We start from the raw sequence: 19,900 nt of genomic DNA, 5'->3' as shown, positions 1-19,900 counted from the left end.
ATTCATACCCAAAGGAGTTAGCACCCCCCTCAAGTCACGCCCTTCACACCAGCCACTAGCACGTCCCCTCTGCTGGGATGGCTCAGAACCGCCAAGGCCACACAGACACAACGCCCAAAGCAAAATCTTCCGGAAACAGGGAAACACCGACCACGGGACATGGGTCACAGGGCTTAGTTGTAACACTAGGAGGTTTTACTCAACTTTAATTCTAGTTAGGGCTTATTAGGTTATTATTTCTTGCAGACAGTCATAGCAAACTGGTATTCACCGCAAAGCCGCTGCCCGTCCAGAACATGCCCAGCTCCCTGCGCCAGAGCGCCAGGGCAAAGCTGGTGATCAGCGTGCAGGGCACCAGATAGAGGAGGGCGGGCTGACCACGCTGCATGAGGGCCAGCGCCATGAAGGTCACCAGGAGGCCGATGCCATAGGCTGCGGGGACAGAAACAGAGGTGAAGGCGGGCTCCCAGCTGCCCAAGCCCATGCAAGCAGCCAGCCCAGAGCAGAGCCTCACCTGGGCCAGCGGGCACTGATGCCAACAGGCCTCAAGGGATGCTCTGGGTGTTCATGGGCTGAGCCAGCCATGGGGCCCCCAGGCCTATCACTTCACACCCCCACCCACCAGGACTCCCAGACTGGCCTCCTGCTGAGGGGGGTAACCAGGGTGCTGCTTATTTATTTCTCTCAAGAGCTGACCAGCATGGGGACGACCACTGTGGGTATTTTTAGAAATAATCTGGGATCAACAGCAAAGCACACTTCTGTGTAAATGGCCTTGGGAACAAAGAAACAAATGCAGGACAAGGGAAAACAACAACAAAAGCTAGGGAAATGAGGAAAGGGCTGTCACGTGAGCAGACTGAGCACCCCCCACCCCCACCCCACACAGACCCCAGGGACAGAGGCTGGAGGACAGGGGGCCAGGGCTGCAGACCCCCAGGCAGCACGGACTCGGGTACTCACCAATGGTGCAGGCCACGAAGTAGACCCTGGAAGACTGCACCTGGATGTCAAACCTGTGGCAGTAGGCCACCAGCAGCCCTGCGGAGCGAGGGAGTGTCAGACCAAGCCAGGGCCTGGGCCCCCGAGGGGTGTGCGGCCCCAGCCCCTGTGGGGAGGGACCAGGTGCAGTTACTGCCTCCCCTGTGGCTATGACTGGCGTTCACAGACAGGCCTAGGGCAGCTCAGGACCCAGGGGAGTCCGAGACTGCAGGAGGAAGGAGCTAGGAGGGTGTCGCTGCAGGTGCACGCGGGCCCGGGATGGCGAGGTCACAAGCCCCAAGCTTGCATCCCGTGGAGTCTTGACCCAAAGTGCAGGTGCCCCTGGCACCTATGTGAGACCATCTGATGATACACCAGCCACCACCTGGTCCCCCCCATCGGCTTCACCCCCACCGGCCAGCTCCTGCACCAACCGGCCGAGACCACCACAGGGGCACCGCCCACCTCGGCGCCCAGCTCCATACCTGGGACCAGGATGTCACCAAAGCCCAGGAGGGAGAAGGGCCGGTCACACAGGGCCAGCGGCGAGGAGTTCAGTCGGGGCACCTTCAGGACCATGGGGAGCTGGGGAGAGCGAGGAGGTGAATGGAGGATCTGCTGAGCCCACTGTCGGGTCAGCACCTCAGCCACAGCCCAGTCAGTACCTTCTCGTGAGTGGCCGAGTCGGAGGGCCCGGTTGCCACCTCCACCATGATGCTGTTTCCGCTCTAACCGAAGGGAAACTGTGTCAGAAGGAAGGAACGGGGGCACAGGGCGTGGAAGAGCAGGGGTACAGGGGGGCCTAGGGCATGGGGTGGAGGGCAAGCAGCGGGGGCACCGGACAGGGGCTGGGCCCACCTTGGTCAGAAAGGGTGTGATGAACACAAAGAAGACGTCGTAGATGAACAGCACCATCAGCAGCAGCGTGCAGGCCTGCGGAGGGGCATCCTGAGAGGCGGCCCCCATCCCACAGACCAGCCCTGCCCCGGGAGGGGGGGTGTGTCCACACCACCCCAGCCCGACCCCTGGGCTCACGAGGCCGGACTCCCTGTCTGAACAAACCCTCTACGAGGGGTCTGTCCAAACCAGCCCCTCCCTCCAGGCCGCAAGAGGACAACGAGGAGCAGGCCAGGGCTCGGGAGGGGCGCCTGGCTCCAGGCTCCTGAGTGACAGAGGGGAGCAGAGCCTTCGGCTCTGGGAGAGGTGGCAGCCCTGCGCGCTTCCGTCTGTTGCAGGTATCCCCACTGGGGTGCACAGTGCCCTTGGCCGCAGCTGTGTGCACCTGCCTAGTTTCATCTAGTTTTTCTTCCCGTGTCACCTCGGCCAGCGGGAAGTGACTCCCCCACAGCAGCTGCCACCAGGGAGGAGACCCCAGGCTGGCTCTAGCCAGCGTCCTCTCAGCCACTGGTCTCGCGCTGCTGTCTCAGTGGGAGACACATTTGCAGCTGAGCCGTAAAACCCTGGCACGAGGGAGGAGGCCTGGACAGGTGCACAAAGATCTAGCTGCAAAGATGCCGCTGTCGACAGAGGGTCGGGTGGAAACAGAAAGGCCCCAGGCCGAGCAGGGGCAGGTGAGGGGGCAGGCCAGGAGCTGCCCTTAGCCCTGCCCCCCCACATCTGTGGGCTCCCCTCCTCCTCCCCCGGGGAGTCTCACCTTGAAAGTGGGCAGGCGGATGGTTTTCAACGTGTAGAGACAGAAGGCAATGCCCAGCGCATCCTGGAGGATCCAGGCCCACCTGGAAGGCAGAGAAGTGTCTTGACAGGCAGGGGCTCCGTGAAGAGCCATCGCCGACGGGGGCCTCCTTCCTCGGCTACAAGCAGTTAGAGCTACCCTCCCCTCTGCTTCCCCAAAGACCCAGCGAAGGCCGAGGCGAGACTCCAAGACCTGTGTGGGAGCCCTCGAAGGATGGGCAGGGCGGCCATGGACAGAGGGGGAACTGACCCTTCTACCCTGATGCCTCAAGGCCAGAAGAGGTGGAGCGGAGGGGCTGTGCATCGATTACATTCAAACTTCTTTGCAAAAATACTTTTGAAATGAGTTAGAAAAGTGAAACTCCTGCTCAGCCAGGCCCCACGCTCTCTCAGGCCACAGGAACTTGGGGCGCAAAACTATCGGGCAGCCTGTGAGGACACAGCTCTGGAGCCCCCAGACAGTCCCAGGGACACAAAAGGAAAGGAGGGAAGAGAAGCATGCACAGCCCCAGGCTGACCCAGCCGCAAAGGTCCAGCTTCCCGGCACAGTTGGGGGCGAGGGGGGGTCTGGGCCGTCTCTCCTGCCAGCGTGTCCCAGCTCACAGATTAAATGTCGCCGCCGAGGCCATGTGGAGGCGCCGCCAGAACAGAAAGTATTCGCCTCGTGTGGCCCCACCGGGCTCCGCCTCAGCCTCCCCAGTGACTGGGCAGCTGCTTCCCTCAACTTGGACAACACCTCCTGGCCAGGCCGGGTGTGGGGAACAAAGAGGAGGTGCAGGTGGCTGGTGGGGATGGCGGGAACCCGGCCTGTTCTAACTGTACCCGCCGGAGCAAGTCTCCTGGCTGGGATCTAACTGCGACAGCGTATTCTCTTTATGTACAAAGGACTGCAAATATTTTCACATTTTCCTTCTGTCAGTTAAATCTGTTGGGGTTCCAAACTGTGGTGAAGCCAAGAGCATTTAAATGCCTTGTGGGAGGTGCAGGGAGCGCGCCAGATGGCGAGAGTGACAGCAGGCAGGCGGCTGGGTGGGAACAGCCCACGTCCCCAGGCCCCCCGCCAGGCTCCATGCCACTATGGAGCCCCACGCCGCACTGGGTGCTGCCTCAGGGGAGGCCAAGAGGAGGGAGTGTGCCGCCTCCCTCCACTATCCCGTGCAGTAGCTGACACACCCATGCCCAAGAGGGGGCGACCCTGTACCAGACACCCCCACCCCGGGCCACCCTGGAGGACACAGGCACCGGCCCAGGAGGGTTTCAGCCTCTCCTATCCAGATGCCAATCACAGTCCATGTGGCACCGGGACAAACCCAGTGACACTGATGCGGGCGGCAGGGAGGGCAGCCACGGCTCAGCGGGCGGCAGCGGGGAAGGCAGCGCCTGCCGCTGCTCCCAAGGGCTGACAGGAAGGCTTTTCATAACCGAGGCACTGGGCCGGCCCCAGGTGCTCAGGACAGCCTCAGGAGCACAGGGAGGTCACACCAGCCCTGGGGCGGTCTGAGGACAGCCCCAGGAGGGACGGTCCCGCTGGCCTGGGCCGCCCTAGGGGTTGCACTCACTGGTCCTCGTTCCGGAAGACTCCCCACAGCACGCTGACAGCCACACAGAACAGCGCCAGGAGCAGCATGCGGACCTGCGGGCGCTTGTGGAAGTAGGGCAGGCCGTTGTTGGGGACCCTGGGGATGCGGGGGGGGGGGGGATGTGGGTGTCAGGGTGACTCTTAAGGCCTTGCCTCTTCTACCCAGCACCCAAAGAACACATGTCAGTTCCAGAGTCTCTTGGCCTCCCCAAGCCCTGACTCCAACAGACCTGCTCCCCAGCTCCCTACTGCCCTCCCCAGCTAGATGGAGCGGGGCCACCCCCGTGCTGCCACCTGGCCCAATCCTTCCTCTGCTCCACCTTTTCTGTTCAACTCACCATTACCTCACCTTTTATTGCATTTCTAGAAGAAAGGCTTCCAAGCACAGGGCAGAGCATGAGGGGCCTCAAGGTGCACCCAGAGGTGAGGGCACCTTGGACAGTCGCCCAGTCAGCCCTGCCCACAGAGCCCGAGAGGGCCCCCAGGAGCCTGCCAGAACCCTTGAGAACCCACGGTCAGGCACAGCGTCTCCTCTTCTACAGCCCAGCCTGCTCCAGGCCCACCCTCTCACCCCCAGACAGTGCCCTAACGTCTCAGACAGCGAGCTCTCTGAACACTCATGTGGTGTTGTCTGAACCCCGCAGCAGTTACCTATTCACCTGTAAGAAACAACCCCTCAACCAGGACCCTAACAGCAGGGAACTTCTGGGACTGGCCCCCCGTGTGTCCAGCCATGCAGTTCCACCTGGCTGGGGCGCCTTGAGCGGGTCTGGTTCAGAGCCCACACGCAAGCCCGTGTCCCCCACAGGCCTAGGGGGAGCGGGCGTCGGGGAGGGAGGCCGGCCCACGGACCCGTGGCAGGAGGCCTGAGACCCACGACCCACTGCTCCACTCTGCCTTGCTCCTGAGGCCCATGCGTTCCCAGGCAGCACTGAGTGAGCACCTGCTGTATGCCCCAAGCTGTGTCAGAGGCCACGGGAGAGAAGGGGTCCTCAGCATCACTGAAGCAGAGACGCAGGAGGCAGCTGAGGGGAGGTTTCGGAGCAGGACCTCAGCCAGCAGAGTCAGGGAGAGAGACCAGGGAAGGGGCTAGGAAAGGCACCCCGGGGAGAGAGGGGGCTCACCGGCACGTGCAGAAGGGCAGCCTCTGGATGACAGGCGACAGGCAGCTGTACAGGCCAGTGGAGGAGGCCAGGCAGAAGATCCCAATGATGGCGTAGACTGTGGGCGGGTGGGGCAGTGAAGGGGCAGCTGCCAGGGTCCCCGCCCCACCAGAGGAGGAGCTCCGTGTGCTCGTTCACCTCAGAGGGGGACTTGTACCAAGGTAAGGGGAGGGACAGAGTGCGACCTTGTGGCAAGGGGACAATGGCTCCTGTTCCCCCACATCAGTGGGACTTCTCAAGTGGAATCTGAGAGCGAGCAGGTAGCTCAGCTCCCAGCAGACAGGGGGGTCTCCCGGGCTTGGCCTCAGTTTCCCAGAGAGGGCGTGGGCCAGGACCTCAGTTTCTCAGGGGGCAGGGATGAGGCCTCAGCGTCCCGGCCAGGCAGGGCAGGGCCCGAGCTGCCCAGCAGCAGGGCCTCCGCGGGGCGGGGCGCACGCACCGAGGTGGTCGTAGAAGTAGTAGAGCAGCACCAGCATGCAGCAGCACATGACCACGAAGACGCAGATCATGACGGGCGTCACGTCCACCGCCTCGTCCTCCTGCTTCTCGGGCCCATCATCCCGCTTATGCTTCATGTACCTTCTTCAAGGACACGGACAGGTGAGGACGAGGCCCGCCGCTGGCACACAGGCGGAGGGCCAGGCGATGGGCGAGGACCAGCAGGGATGGCCCACAGGGCTTGGGACAGGCCGGGGCCCCAGTCAGCGACCCCTGCTACTGGCTGCACCTGCCCGCCCAGCCTCTGCACGCCCCACAGTCTCGGAGTCCCCGCCACCACCCCGCAATGACGGTACCGCGGGCTGATCTAGGCCCTGACCCCCCAGTGCCAGGGCTGGGCCTCTGGACAGGCCTCCTGGGTGTCCCCAGGGGCCCTGGAGGCTGGCTGGGCGGGTGGGCGCCCTTCTCGCCACAGGCCTGTTACTTTCACATTTTCACTTCCCAGGGCTACCACCTGCCTGCCACCCAAGCACGCAGCACGCACGGGGCACTCACTTCTTCACGTCACGACTCCCAGCCCAGTAGCCCCCGAGGGCGACGGTGCCCACGGCCATGACAAAGATGATGATCATGTTGTAGTCCAGCATGGGCTCGCTGGGGGCGTACAGGGCCGCCTTCACAGCTCCACCGAAACTCTGCCTCGGAACACACGGAGCTCAAGGTCAAGCACCGTCCCTGCCCCTTCCCCCGAGACAGGACCCCAATCCGTGCAGCCGTGGCCGTGAGATCCTGAGGGGATACTCGCCCACATCTCAATAGCCGCTCCTGACCCCAAGGAAATCAGCTCTGCTGGAACTAGCTTTGCCTGAAGGCAAGGCAAAAGGCCCTCACGCGTACCAGACGCAAGCCCTATACCCAGCTCATGCGAGCGCGGGCATGTGTGCGTGTGTGTGTGTGTGTGTGCGCGCGCGTGCGCGCGCGCGGGGGGGGGGGGTGGTGGTGGTGATGAGGATGAAACCATCCAGGAGGCAAGTGTGGTTCCAAGGGGAAGGAGGAGGTAAAGCCTGCTGCTGGAACTAGGAGTCACGGAGAGGGCAGTCTGGAAGTTTCCCGTGAAGTTTGCCTGCTCCAAACCCACCACCCCCAATCAAAGATGAACAGGGGGCGTCTGAGCAGGTGGAGGGAGCAGCTGGAGGGGGAGTGCAGGGTGAGGGGGGGAGACGCCGCCTCTGGAGGTGGCCAGGCCGAGCACACCCTGGAGCTGTCCAACGGGTCCTACTGCGCACTTCTGGGGTGACAGCACTACCCAGCCGCCCCCTCTACCCCCCACCAAACCAGGCCGCTGACTCACACCCACCAGTCGGTGGTCAGCCAAGGTTAGGCAGCCTTGCCCACAGGCCCCGCCAACCGTCTGCTCAGCCTGGGCCCTGCCAAAGACTGGAGGGGGCAAGAGACCCTACCTTGAAAATGTCCAGCTTGTCCTTGTAACTGAGCAGGGCCACGGGAATGCCAATCTCATCATACTGCGTCTTGTTGCCTCCTGGGGGAACCTGGGGCCCAGGGCACAGAGATTCAGGGCTGCCACCCCTCCCTACAGTGATGCCGACACAGTCATCTCTCCGAGAGATTCCTGGGCATGTGTTGGGGTCCCTGGGTGCCAGGTAGTAGGGAGGAGACATGGCTGGAAGAGAAGCTCACCCTTCACTAAACTGTGGGGTAAAGTCCATTCGTTGCCAGTGGGTCCGAGAGGACCTGTTACGCCGGCCCCTCCCCCCTCTCCGTCCCCCAGGGGGTCTCTGACGGGAAGGACTGCTCTAGGACAGGCTCCCTCAGACCAGGGGCCAAAGGCAGTGCAGTCTCGGCCGGCAAAGAGGGGAGAAAACCAAACTCCTGACGCCTCCCCTCCCGTGGCCACCCTCACCCCTGCCCGGGCGCCCTCCAGGGTGGGGCCCACGGGCTCTTCCTGCGTGGCGCAGGGGGAGCCCATGGGGTCGTACCAGTGCCTCCTTGCTGACGATGAGCAGCCCCCGGGCCCCGCTGCCCTGGGCCAGCCTCACTTTTTCGTAGAAGGTGCAGTTCCCCCGCGCCACCAGGGGCAGCTGGTTGCTGAAGCCCTTGGAGGGGAGGTCAGACGGGGAGCAGAGCATGGAGGCGGACCAGTCACGCAGCTGCAGGAGAGACTGAGGGCGGCGGCGATTACGGGGCGTCCCAGGAGCGTCCAGGCCAGACCGAGCCTTCGCGGGAACCAAGCAGCGGAGCAGGCTCCAGGCTGCGCGGCCCGCATCACGCAGCCAGCACCCTCCCCAGGCCCCTTCCCCGAACACCCACTGCCTCTGAACCCTACCCACAGTGAAAGGACCAGGGGCACTCAGATGCACGCACATGCGCGCACACACACACACACACATGCACGCAAGCACACGCGCACACACTGTGAGCGCAAGGCCGCAGCACAGAGAGCAGCATGCATTACAGGTGACCCCTCGGAAGCCCTCCCTGTCTCCAGCACCTGCCTCCTGGGCCACTAGGAACAGAATGTGGGCAGGCAGGAGCCTCAGCCCCTGGTGCGAATCACCCACCCAGCCAGCAGATGGCCGAAGCCCACACGAGCGCCTCCTCGGTGCCCCAGGTGGACAGGCGAGCAGAGCAGAAAGCAGCACCCCTGGGTGGGTCGGGGGTGGGATAGGCCTGGTGCCCCACCACCGGCGCCCAGGACCCACCACGTCCTCTCGTTCCTCTTGGAACCCTCTGCCAGTCAGCCCCCTCCTGCTCATCCTGCCAGGGCAGTCCCCAGACAGCTCCCCTGAACACCAATCCTTCAAGGCCCAGAGAGCCAGAGAGATTCCACACCCCTCTGGGGAGCTCCTCTAATGACCCTAATGGCCTCCTGAATGTGACTGGACCCCATCTCAGTTTTCCAGAAAGAAGCCCCACCCCCACCCCCAGCCAGCTCTGCACCCTGACTTGCTCTCGAAACCGAGGAGAGCAGCAGAGGGGGCGGAGCAAGGGGAGGGCGAAGTTCCCAGGTAAGGCGCCTCTTGGCACCGAAGCTGGCACCAGAGGGGACGCCGGCCAGCACTCACCGCTTTGCCGAGGTCGTGCGGCAGGTGGGCCCACTGCGGGTTGTAGAGGACACAGTAGTCTTTGCCTTTGGGGCCCCCCTTCTCAGAGACCACGTGCAGCATGCCGTAGTCACAGGCCACCTGCAGCAATGAGGCACGCGGGCTCAGCGCCGCACGGGGCTTCCCTGAGCACCAGGCCCAGTGGTGGGTCCCCCCACGAGGGGCCACCTCTGCTACCACCGGTTTGGGGTGGTCCCCTCTCTGACAGGACAGGCGGGACACACCCTCGAGGCCACCGGGAAAGGAGGCCACTGTAGGAACAAGTGGGCCTCCAGGAGGCCCCTCGGGTGCTGGCCATGGTCCTGCCAGGACCCTCCCCGTGGCTCCCATGGCGGGGAGAGCCCTACAGGCTCTGCACAGCAGGGAGGGGTCACAGGAGTCAGCAGATCTTTCCCTGGACCCTGAGTGATCCCTTGAGGCTGAAACCACAGGGTGAGGCAGAGGGCCTGGGGGAGCTCCCCATATCCCAGCCGGTTAAGGTACCCACAGGCTCCAGGTGAACTGCCTACTGGTGACTAGCCAGCAAGGCCACCAGGCTCTGGTGGTTTCCTTGGGCCCGAGGCCAGCATCTCTCTTTCCAGTGGGGGGGGTTGGAGTCCAAGTAACATGTGCTCATGACAGCACAGGTCATGGGGAGCCTCAGGCCTGGCCAGGTAAGGGCTGACGAACAGACCCGTCCCACAGCTCGAGCTTCCTGGCCCACAAGGCCCAGGAGGAGGGACAAGAGCTGGCAGCTGGCGTTCAACGCCTCCTTCCAGGTCCTGGGGGAAGCGGGTACTCACAGGCTGCACAGAGAGGCCTGTGCTGACCGAGTTTTGACAGGGCCAAGGACAAAGGCGTCTGCTGAACTTGGAGAGAGGGGAGGCCAGAGTCCCCAGACACCAACATCTCCCTGGGGTGGTCGAGGGCTGGGAAGGTAGGGGCTGACTCTCATCTTTTCCATGTGATGCTGAACAGCTTCCTCCATGTGAAAAATCATGGCTGTACCCGAGAGCGTGCCGCCGCCAGTCACCAGGGAACCCGGTCTGTTCACACTTTATGTCGGAGCAAGTGCTGCCACCTGCTCGTCACCTCATCTGCCTGGACCACAGCACCCCTCCCAGAGCGGCTGCTCCCACACTGTCTCCAGTCCCCAAAAGGAAAGCCTCCATCTCTCTGGAGGACACCTGTCACCAGAGGGCCCACAGAGGTAGGACCCAGGTCTTGGCTGCCCTGCCCCAGGCAGTCTGGCAGAGTCCAGTTCACTCCCGGGGCCTGTCACGCCTGCTGGGAGAGAAGCCCTCTCCCAGGGGCCAGGAGGCCTGTCACCAGCCAGGCCATGCCCAAGGGCCCCAGGGCACTACCCCCAAGGCTTATTAGAGCTGGGGGGCCCAACTAAACACCAATTTACACTCAGCACACTTGGGGCTTCCTCTGTATTCATGCTCTTGTTGGGCTAAAAACACCTGGAGACAAACACAGAGACCGCACTCCTGGGACCCTGAGACTCCGCCACGGAGACAAGGTGGCAGCTGACAATGGACATGTGACAGGGACAATGGCAGCAAGCACCGTGGGAACCAGAGGGGGGCCTCTGACTTGGCCGGGGGACCTCGTGAACCGTGGCCCCGCTCCAGGAGCTTTTCACCTGCGCCTAGTCAAAGGCCCCAAAGCTTGGTGCAAACACAAGGCACCAGGCAAGACTCCCAACCACCCACCGCCCGCCACAGCCCCAGCTGGCCCACCTCCCTAGCACTTTGGTTTATCACCCAAGGGGGGAGCTGATGCCACATGGGCAGCTGGGCACAGCGGGTGAAGCAGCACTTACGCCAGGGAAACTGAGTGCGCAGGCCCCTGCGGAGGGGGCGGGAAGGACTGAGGCTGCCATGGCCCCTTCCCCACACCTCCACGCTCCTCCAAGACTTGACCCAAAGCAGGAGCCTGCTTCTGGGTTCTCCCTACCAGGCTGCTCCCCCAGGGCAGTCTGCAGACTGGCCCCAAGAACAGATGGGCCCTGCTGCTTCCAGCAGGTGAACAGGCCCCAGGGCACCATCTCCGCCCACTGCAGGGGATTCCACTGCGGGGAATTTATGGTTCTCAACCCACAGCAGTGCCTGGCACACCCTCCCTCTGTAAATACAGTAAAAACAACTTTGTTGGGGCCTCCCCTGGTGGCGCAGGTGCTTGAGCGCAGTGCTGTGAAGCTGGCCACAGCCTCTGCAATGCAGGTTCAATCCCGGCCAGTCAGTGAGGGTCCCACATGGCGCAGCAGAGCTCTCCTGCCTCGCCCGCTGCTCCCCTCAGCAGTGTACTTCGTCAGTCTGCCTGTTCTGTTCCCCACTCTGTCTCTGGTGAATCCTCTCACCCTCCCGCACATCTGGCCTGTACCCCAGATCTTGCATAAATAAATAAATCTTTAAAAAAAAAAAAACTTTGTTGGAACACAATCACCGCAGCCTCATGCGGGAGTGGGAAGGGGGTGCGGGGTGGGTACGCTGCCCCCCAGCAGAGTTGGGCAGTTGTATAGGTGACCGTGTGCCCACAAAGGGAGAAATTCTCCCTGTCTGGCCCTTGGCTGGTCCCTGTTCTGGGGACCCAGGTTTTTGTGGAAAGCGTCCTCCGTATAAAATCAACTGGTACAAGTGGTTTCCTCTTAAAAAGATCATTTAAGAGTCCCAAAGCACACCTCATGGATCACCCACCCCCAAATTTGCACAGCTGCTTTCTGTTAAGAGAAAAGCCAGTGCTTTTGCTCCAACACCAGAGAAAGTGGGCTGCCAAGGAGGGGCCACTTCTAACCTCTGCAACCACAAAGCAGTCCAGGGTCCTCTAAGGAAGCTTCACGTCACGATGACCAGAGAAGTACTCCACGGGGCGCAGGAGGGAGGGGTGGCAGAGACAGGTCCAGGCTGGGAGGACCCTTCCTCCTAAGACTTGGTGCGTTCCCGCAGAAAGTGGGGAACCAGGAAGCTTGGGAGATGGGGTGGCTGGTAGAGAAGGGCTGGGTACAGAAGCATGGGACATGGGAAAGGTAGAGGAGGGTGGGGGACAGGTGGAGGGACAGAGAACAGGAGCTGGGGTGAGGGCGGAAAGGCAGGGGACAGGCCGAGGGGGAGAGGTGAAGAGGGACCAAGTGGAGGAAGGGCAGGAGGCAGGTGGAAGGACGGGGCAGTTGTAGGGGGGCACTAACTTTAGCTCCGCTCTGCTAACAGCTTGCACACAAGGCTTTTGCTACACCTCTGTGGCAACCAGGGGAGGAGGATTTTTCGAGGTCAACTCCCCCGCCCAGAGTCACGAAATGGTAGTAAATGAATTCAGGGCTATCAGCAAGCAGCCTCCTGCCCAGTGGAGGGTTACTTGTATTCTCCAGCACTGGGACTGGAAGCCAAATTTCTGGCAGAACCACACCCACCAAGGGGTGCCATTGCATCATGAGGCATATTCACGCCCAAGGTCTTGTTCTGGGAAGAGCAGGCCCATTGCTCTTTGCTCTCCAGGCACAGGCTGAAGTTCAAGATCCTTAGTCGGCCTAGAATAAAATCCAGATGTCCCAGCAACAAGAGCTATATGCACCTGACTACCTGTCCAGTGCAACCCTTGGACCCCAGCCAGGGAAGCCATATGCCCTTACCTCCTCCCACTGCTGCCCCTCCCCCCCAACTCTGATGGGAAGTCCCAGTCTCCCAGTACACCAGTGGGGTGACATCTTTCTCAGGGTGTAAGCATTGGACTGCCATACACACAGGCTACAGCCAACGCCTTACCAGCTCTCAGCCTTCGGCCCTGAGCCCTGTCCCCATCACCTGCGAAACTCTCTTTCTGCCTGGCAAACTCCTACATATCCTACAGAACATCCCTGGATGCCCGCTTTCAAAGTGCTCAGATGGTGAAGAAGGCAGCAAACAGGGCTGGGGGACAAAGAGAGGCTGGGGAAGCAGCTGGCTAGTAGGGGGTGATCCAGAGAGCTCCTGGGGGAAAGACCAGCTAAGCCAAGCAGGATGGCAGAGTATCCCAAGGCAACAGAGAAAACCAGGGAGCAGATTGCCGTCAACAAACCAGGGTTGGGCAGGAAAGGAAGCCCCCGAGCAGCCAGGTCTGAGGCCTCCCGAAAATGTGGAAGAGTCCCTGGAAGGTTCTCAACTGGATGCTACAAGACCTTGTCAAGAATGGATGTGGGGGACAAAAGAAGCCTCAGAGAGGACGCTGTCAATAGAGATACAGCAGAGCAGTGGTGGTCGGCTAGAGGGTCCGGATCAAGGGTAACAGCTGCGTTTGTAGTCTACTGGGGGACTCCATTCCCTAAGCTTGGGTTCCTCTGGAACCCAAGGAGAGGGAGAGGGAGGATTTGGAAATAAAAGAGATGCTTGAGAAAACGTACATCAGCCGTGTCCTGGCAGGCCCCCCTCTAGCACTAGAGAACTTAAAGTTCAGTGACAAATCAGTAGCTCAACAACTTACACATCATCTCTGAGTCCACGCTGCACTTACTCTCAACCCCTTAGGTAGACTGATGCTCAAAGCCGGGGAGTTCCCTCGCCCAAGGTCATGGAGCAAAAGCGGGAGGCGGATTCCAACACGCAGGTCTGGCACAGGGTCTGCCCTGGGCACCTCACCACACCCCCGGGGGGTGGACGCCACGATCGCGCCAGGATCTCGGAAGGGGAAACTGAGGCCTGGAGAGGGAAAGCAACCTGGCCAAAGCAAGCGGGCCAGTCAGGGGCATCCCCGGCGGCGACTGGAGACCCGGACACGGATCAACAAGGGCCTAAGGAGGGACGGGGGACACCCCCAAACTTCAGACTCGGGCGTAACTGAGTGATGCCGCGGGTGGGAAAGACTTCCAAGGCGGGAAAGGGGGTGGGTCCGAGCCAGGCCCGCAAGGTCAGGGGCCGGACCCCGGGCCGGCGACCGCCCGCGCGGTGACAGCGAACTGACCCCGAAGGGGCCCCTCGGGCCGGGCCGGGCTCAGCGCGGGGAGCCGGGACGCAGGGGCCGAGACCGCCGCGACCAGCGAGGCCAGCGGGGCGAACGCACTCCTCACCTGGGCCACGAGGAGGAAGGCCCCCGCGAGCCGCGCCAGCGCAGCCGCCGCCGCCGCCATGTCGGCCGGTGCCCGCAGTAGCCGTCGGCAGCTGTTTCCCAGCAACGCTCCGGCGCACTCCTCTGCGCAGGCGCGGCTGGGCGGGGGTCATAGGGCGCGGCGGCGGCGCCTGCGCAGAGCGGCGCGGTGAGGCAAGATGGCGGTGAGCGTGCGGCGGGGCAGGCAGCTCGGGAGGCGCGGCGTGGGCTGAGCTCCCGGCCTCACTCGCTCTGGTTCCCCCGCAGGACAAAGAGAAGAAGAAGAAGGAGAGCATCTTGGACCTGTCCAAGTACATAGACAAGACGATCCGGGTGAAGTTTCAGGGAGGCCGCGAAGGTAAGCCCCTGCCTCTCGCGCCTCTTCCGAGCAGTTGGCGATGAGTAGCGGCCGCGGCCGCGGGGGGAACCGGTGCCCCGGCCCCGCGCTCGGACAGCGCGTCCCTTAGACAGCTCGTGCAGACGGCCGGGAGATCGGAGCTGTGTCGCCCGTTTTGCTGCTGGGAAAACTGCACTGCACGTAGCAGGTGGGAAAATGAGGCACGGGAAGGAAACTAACCTTAACCCAAGTCACGGAGACGCAGCCGGGGTCGGGATTCACGATTCGGTCTCTTCTGTGTCTCCAGCTCCCGCACTTGCGGCGGCATCAGCTTTTCATTCATTCCCTGGCTTCCCTTCCAGCTTCCCGCTACAACAGGGTTCCTCAGACTCGGTGCTGTTGAATTGCCAAATTGTTCTGGGGTGTGGGCGTTATGTCCTGGAACTGAGGTGTTGAGCAGCATCCCCGGCCCCACTCGACGCCAGGAGTGCCCCAGTAGTGATGCCACAAATGTCCCCAGGCAGCGCCCATTGTCCCCTGGGGGGCAGAATTGCCCCGATTGAGAACCACAACCCTACAATCGCCACTCAACGGCAAGAGGGACCTGTTAAAAACAAATTGAATCTCCTTGCTGCTGTTTAACTCTCTGCGGTTCTCCAGCCTTCCTGCCTAAAGAAAAAGCTTTTAGTACATCATAGTTAAGCGATTGGTATTCTTTTACCACAAGACTGAAAAATACGTTTTCCTTCTGCCTGGACTGCTCTTACTAGGTTTACTTATTACCAGGTTAATTCCCAGGGTCACTTTCCTGCTCTCACCTCAAGGCATATGCCCTGGGACACCTACATGACCCCTCCCCAGGGCAGCATTCTTTGGTTAAGCTTCTGGTAGCACCTGTCACAGTTTGCAGCTTTGTGCTCATTAGCATGGTGCTGAAATCTGCATCTGCCGCTGGACTCCAGGAGGAGAGCAAGTTCTCCTGTAGGAACCAGGCCAAATGTTCCTTGTTCATGTGGGCAGGGATGTCGAGTGGTAATGGCAGCAGCTCCACAGTCTAGTCCTCCAGGTTCCAATCCCAGTCAACTTGGGTTGGAGCCCCAATTCTTCCACCCACTGACCAAAGTCTTTGGGCAATTTGCTGCCCTCTGTGAGCCTCACTGTCTTCAAATGGGGTAATAGCTCCATCTATCTCATGGGTGGTATTTAAAAGACGTGTGTGGCGTGTTCCAGGTACCTGAGCAACATTTCAGCTCATTTTACTCTTCAGTTGATTTCATAAGAAGCTTCTCAACGATACAAATATATTATCTCAAACTGTCAGAGTCCTTATACTCAAGGCTTTGCATGAGCTTGCAGTAAAGGAGTGTCCCTCGGGGCCTGTCATCTCAGGCTCGGGGTCCTTCTCCAACCCACTAGTTACTGGCCGAATTCAGTGGCTGGAAGACTAGGGTCCCTGTTTTCTGACTCCCCTTGATCAGAGACATTGTGGTCCGGGGTGCCTGTCACCACTGTCTACAGTGTGGTAGTTTGCTCCTCCAAGGCCAGCAGGAAGATCTCCCTCCTGCTTCAAATGTCTTCTTTCAGAAAGCATCCTACCCTTTAATGGCTCACTTGATCAGATCTGCTCTCCCTTTCCATCAGCTGAAAGTCAGCCGGCTTGAGGACCTTCCCCTGCAAACTCCTTGGTCTTTGTCATAACCTAACCACTGGAGTGGCATCATACCACACTCCCGGGTCCCTTCTTGCTCTCAAGGCAGGGGCTGGGGGGCAGAATCACACCTATGTCCTTACAGGATGGGGGGATGTCATCTCTAAGAATCTGCAGTGCTGGGGTTCCACTGGGGGAGCAGGCCTGAAGGCTCAGGGCTTCAGCCTCCTGCCAAATGCCTCAGTGCATTTTTGCATCTGGCATCCTCCATAATCCCATCATAATCTTCCTTTTGCAGGGAAGGGACGAGGGAGAGGGAAACCACGGCGCCAGGGGCTGAAGCCCAGGCAGTCAGGTGGATGCCCACCCAGGATTAGAAGCAGATCTTTTTTCTGTGAAAGAGCAGACAGTGAAGGTTTTCAACATTGGAGGCCAGATGGTGCCTGTCGCGGCGCCGCGGCTCTGCCGTTGCACTGCGTGAAAGCAGCATGTAAACAGACGGCAGATAAACAAGTATCTGTGGCTGTGTGCCAGTAAAATTTTATTTACAAACAGCAGGCCACATTGGACCTGCAGGCTGTCGTTGTCAGGTCCCTGCCCTTCGCCACCCAGGGGCTGTTAGTCATGCCCAGCCCGGTCTCGGAGTGGGCAGTACAGCCGCGGGTGGTAATCCTACGGCGGGACCGGGGAGGCCCAGGAGATGAGAGGAGGAAAAGCCAGGTGGGAGGGTTCGCGTGTCTACACCGCTGTCCCTGTGCGCCCGGTGAGCTAAGGATGAATTTCACAGTTTTTAAATAGTTGGAAGAAATCAGAAGAAAACTGTTTCGTGACCTGTGAGGGGGACGTGAGCCGGGGCTCCGGTGTCCACCTCAGGTCTCGCCGGTGTCGCCCGCTGCTTTTGCCCTAGGGCCGGGCAGGCGTGGCGATACACGCCGGCCCGGCGGAAAACGCGGGTCCTTTGCAGGGAGAGCCACCAGCACTGTGTGAAGGGGCGGTCTGGCCAGGTGTCAGTGCTCCCCTGAGGGCCCTTTCCTCGCTTCCCCCTCGGCCCCTCACCTGTCTCATTACCAGAAAGACTGCCCCCCGCGTCTGAGTCTGCCGGCGGGTGAGCCCCTCACATGAGGCGCACACTGTCCCCGGTGCTGGCTTCCAGGTCAGGGGCACCGTCCCCCCAGGGCCCGTCTGTCTCACACGTCTCCGTTTCTCTCTTCTCGGTGATTTCTCCAAGCCAGTGGAATCCTGAAAGGGTTTGACCCCCTCCTCAACCTCGTGCTGGATGGCACCATCGAGTACATGAGAGGTGAGCGCACCTGGCAGGCGCGGGTGTCCTTGCCAGGCCTTCTTACCCGCCGACCCCCACCCGCCCTCCGGGGGCAGCGGACGCCTCCTGGACCCGGGGTTGTTGAGCGTGATTGCTCTGCGGGCCTGGCCAAGCTGACTGGACTATCTGGGAGACCTGACAGACGTGGAAGCCTTGCCCGCTGCCTTGCGTGGTGCTCCTGCCAAGGCCGAAAGTGTGCTTGGCATGGTTGGAGGCGCCAGTGCGCTTTGGGCTCTGTTCAGCCCCTTGTTTCCTCTGCCCCGCTGTGTTCCCCTGCTGCTGACAAAGGCGTCCAGTTTCCCTTATTCTCCCCCTTGATCCCTGTCCCCCAAGTCCCCGGATCCGCCACAGCAGCCCACAGTGGTCAGGCCAGCCCAGTCTATCAGCCACAGGTTCTCAGCCCAGCCTAACTGAGGCATTAAGAGAATGCCAAGGGCGTGTTAGGGGGCAGGGCCGGGGCCTTGCCCCTCAAGATAATGTCAGTGTCTTAAGACCCGAGTTATGCTGTGAAAAGGGAGTGCGGCCGCACAGGACTGTCCTGGGGCCACCAGGAAAGGCCCCCAGGGGAGAAGCATGGTCCTGGCTGAGTTGGCAACACTGAGGCCTCCCAATCCTCCTCATTCTCTCTCGCCCCCTCTCCACCCCCCTCAAGCCTGCCTGTGCCGGGGTCCTGGCTCTGCCTCCGTGGGCAGACCATTCTCTGTCGTGGGGCCTTGGGAACTGCCAAGCATTTGTATGTGCAGCCAGGCAGCCCTGGGGATGTTGGAGCCTGGAACCTTCTGCGGGGTCCAGGGGAGGAGGTGGGAGGGTTCGACCCAGGAGAGCTGGTCTTGTAGGCGCTCGGTGAGCCAGAGTGGGTCTCTGGCTGCCGCCCTTCCGGTCACGTCCTGCCGGTAACGAAGCCTTGCGTTGCTCTCACCTCAGAAGAGCTTTCCTCTCGCTGCCACTTCCCGGTCCCTCCTGCCCTGCTGTCGGCAGCCCGGACACAGGCCTGAGCGGTCGTCCTACAGGGCTTCTCGGGCTTTGCAGAAGCCAGGGGTCCAGGTGGATCTGTATTCGGGTCACCTGAGCGATAGCGCACTCCCAGGGCCCCGGGGAGTGGGGACGGTGCTCCCAATTAGTGACTGGGCGTAGCCCACCCTCCCCTGGGCCTCCGCGCTCTCATTTGTAGAACGAGGGCAGGTGCCTCCGGTGGTTTCCGGAACTCTTCCTGGTCCCAACTATCTGTGGTTCATCCCGGGGAGAAAGGCTGCGAGTCTGGACTTGGGGTGCAGGGAGGGGCTTGGCCCTCGTGCCCTCAGAGGTGCAGGTGGAGGGGTCATCAAAAGGCCTTTGGATTCAGGTCTCTAGAGCCCCTCAGCCCCTCTGAGGCAGCACCACCTCCCCACCCTCTTCCTCTGCAGACCCCGACGACCAGTACAAGCTCACAGAGGACACCCGGCAGCTGGGCCTGGTGGTGTGCAGGGGCACCTCGGTGGTGCTCATCTGCCCCCAGGACGGCATGGAGGCCATCCCCAACCCCTTCATCCAGCAGCAGGACACCTAGCGGCGTGGCTGGGCGCACACAGGACATGGCACACCCACAGGAACGGAACTTTCTTTTTGTATAAGTCACATTTTTGTTTTCTTAATAAAATTGCAAACTTCAAGTATCCTAGAGCCTGGGGTCTTGCTCCCAGCCATGGTTTTCTGGCCAAACCTGGGTCCAGGAGTTTGGTTCTGCCCACCGGTTTACCGGGCACGGGTGGGGTGCATGCTGGAACTCGGGGATGACCCTGGCATGCACCATGTGGACCCGGCGCCCTGAGGGTCTCTGCTGAGCTGCCTGAAGAGCCACACAGATGCAGCCCTGGGGCCCTGGGGCCTGCGGCCTGGAGGGAGCCTAGGCCCTGTCAAGTCCCGGGGGCCCTGCTTCTGCATCCTCCCCACATGCCTCCTGGGGTCCAGGGTGGTCCCCTAAACCTGGGCGTTCTGGAAATGTCTCCGCTTACGGCTGCATCCTCACAAAGGACTCAGCCTGCGCCAGGACACCCACCCCTCGCGCGACAGGGTCAGACTCGTCATTCTCAACGCCCCTGAGGGCCGCTCCCTGGAGAGGCAGCTTTCTCCTCTCAGGACTGCGTTCCCCTCAGGGCCGTCCCTACTCAGAGCAGGGTCGTGTCTGTCCTATTTGTCACTTGAGAGGGAGGATGAGAGTGAGTTGAGGGGTCCTGGCAGGTCCCGGCGGGTTCGCTTAGAGCTGGAGACACAGGCAGTGCGGGGTCCTGGGCACTCCAGAAGCTGGCACGACAGGACTGGAGCTCAGCTCGGGGCTAGAAGGACTTGAATGCCACCTGTTCCTTCTTGTGGCCAAGTACACGAAGCAGCCGGCTTCTGGCTTATCACAGGCATCCGGGCCCTGCTGTGGCCCCAGGCAGCAGGAGCCTCTGCTGTCAGGAGTTAGCGCCAGAGCCAACCTGCAGGCTCCTCGCCGCCACCCCCTCCCGACTCCCCTGCCATCTGTTCCAGCCCTGCCTCCACCAACTCCTTTATCAGCAGCCTCACTGGAAGCCAAAACTCCAGCCGCTGGACGAGGTAGGAGT

The 19,900-nt window shown here is 61.4% G+C and overlaps 2 protein-coding genes across 2 annotated transcripts; one reads left to right on the top strand and one right to left on the bottom strand.

The window, feature by feature from the left end:
- Positions 1-250: 250 nt before the first annotated feature.
- Positions 251-14,055, bottom strand: SPPL2B (signal peptide peptidase like 2B; the record flags this gene model as incomplete). The annotated part of the gene is made up of 14 exons (XM_084248942.1): positions 251-432; positions 964-1,041; positions 1,467-1,566; positions 1,647-1,709; positions 1,840-1,914; positions 2,636-2,717; positions 4,233-4,349; positions 5,377-5,473; positions 5,855-5,997; positions 6,409-6,548; positions 7,314-7,403; positions 7,851-8,033; positions 8,937-9,056; positions 13,996-14,055. The coding sequence occupies 14 exons, from the start codon at positions 14,053-14,055 to the stop codon at positions 251-253; spliced, it is 1,530 nt and encodes a 509-aa protein (XP_084105068.1).
- Positions 14,056-14,191: 136 nt separating this feature from the next.
- On the top strand, positions 14,192-18,876 carry LSM7 (LSM7 homolog, U6 small nuclear RNA and mRNA degradation associated; the record flags this gene model as incomplete). The annotated part of the gene is made up of 4 exons (XM_084248625.1): positions 14,192-14,197; positions 14,280-14,370; positions 17,226-17,297; positions 18,722-18,876. 4 exons carry the CDS (start codon positions 14,192-14,194, stop codon positions 18,862-18,864), a joined length of 312 nt encoding a protein of 103 aa, XP_084104751.1. The 3' UTR covers positions 18,865-18,876.
- Between the last annotated feature and the right edge of the window lie 1,024 nt (positions 18,877-19,900).

The sequence above is a fragment of the Talpa europaea genome (assembly GCF_964194135.1).
Source record: "Talpa europaea genome assembly, chromosome: 12".
In the NCBI taxonomy this organism is placed as follows: Eukaryota; Metazoa; Chordata; class Mammalia; order Eulipotyphla; family Talpidae; genus Talpa; species Talpa europaea.
The sequence above is the reverse complement of the archived record's forward strand: the minus strand, read 5'-3'. Positions and strand labels throughout refer to the sequence as shown.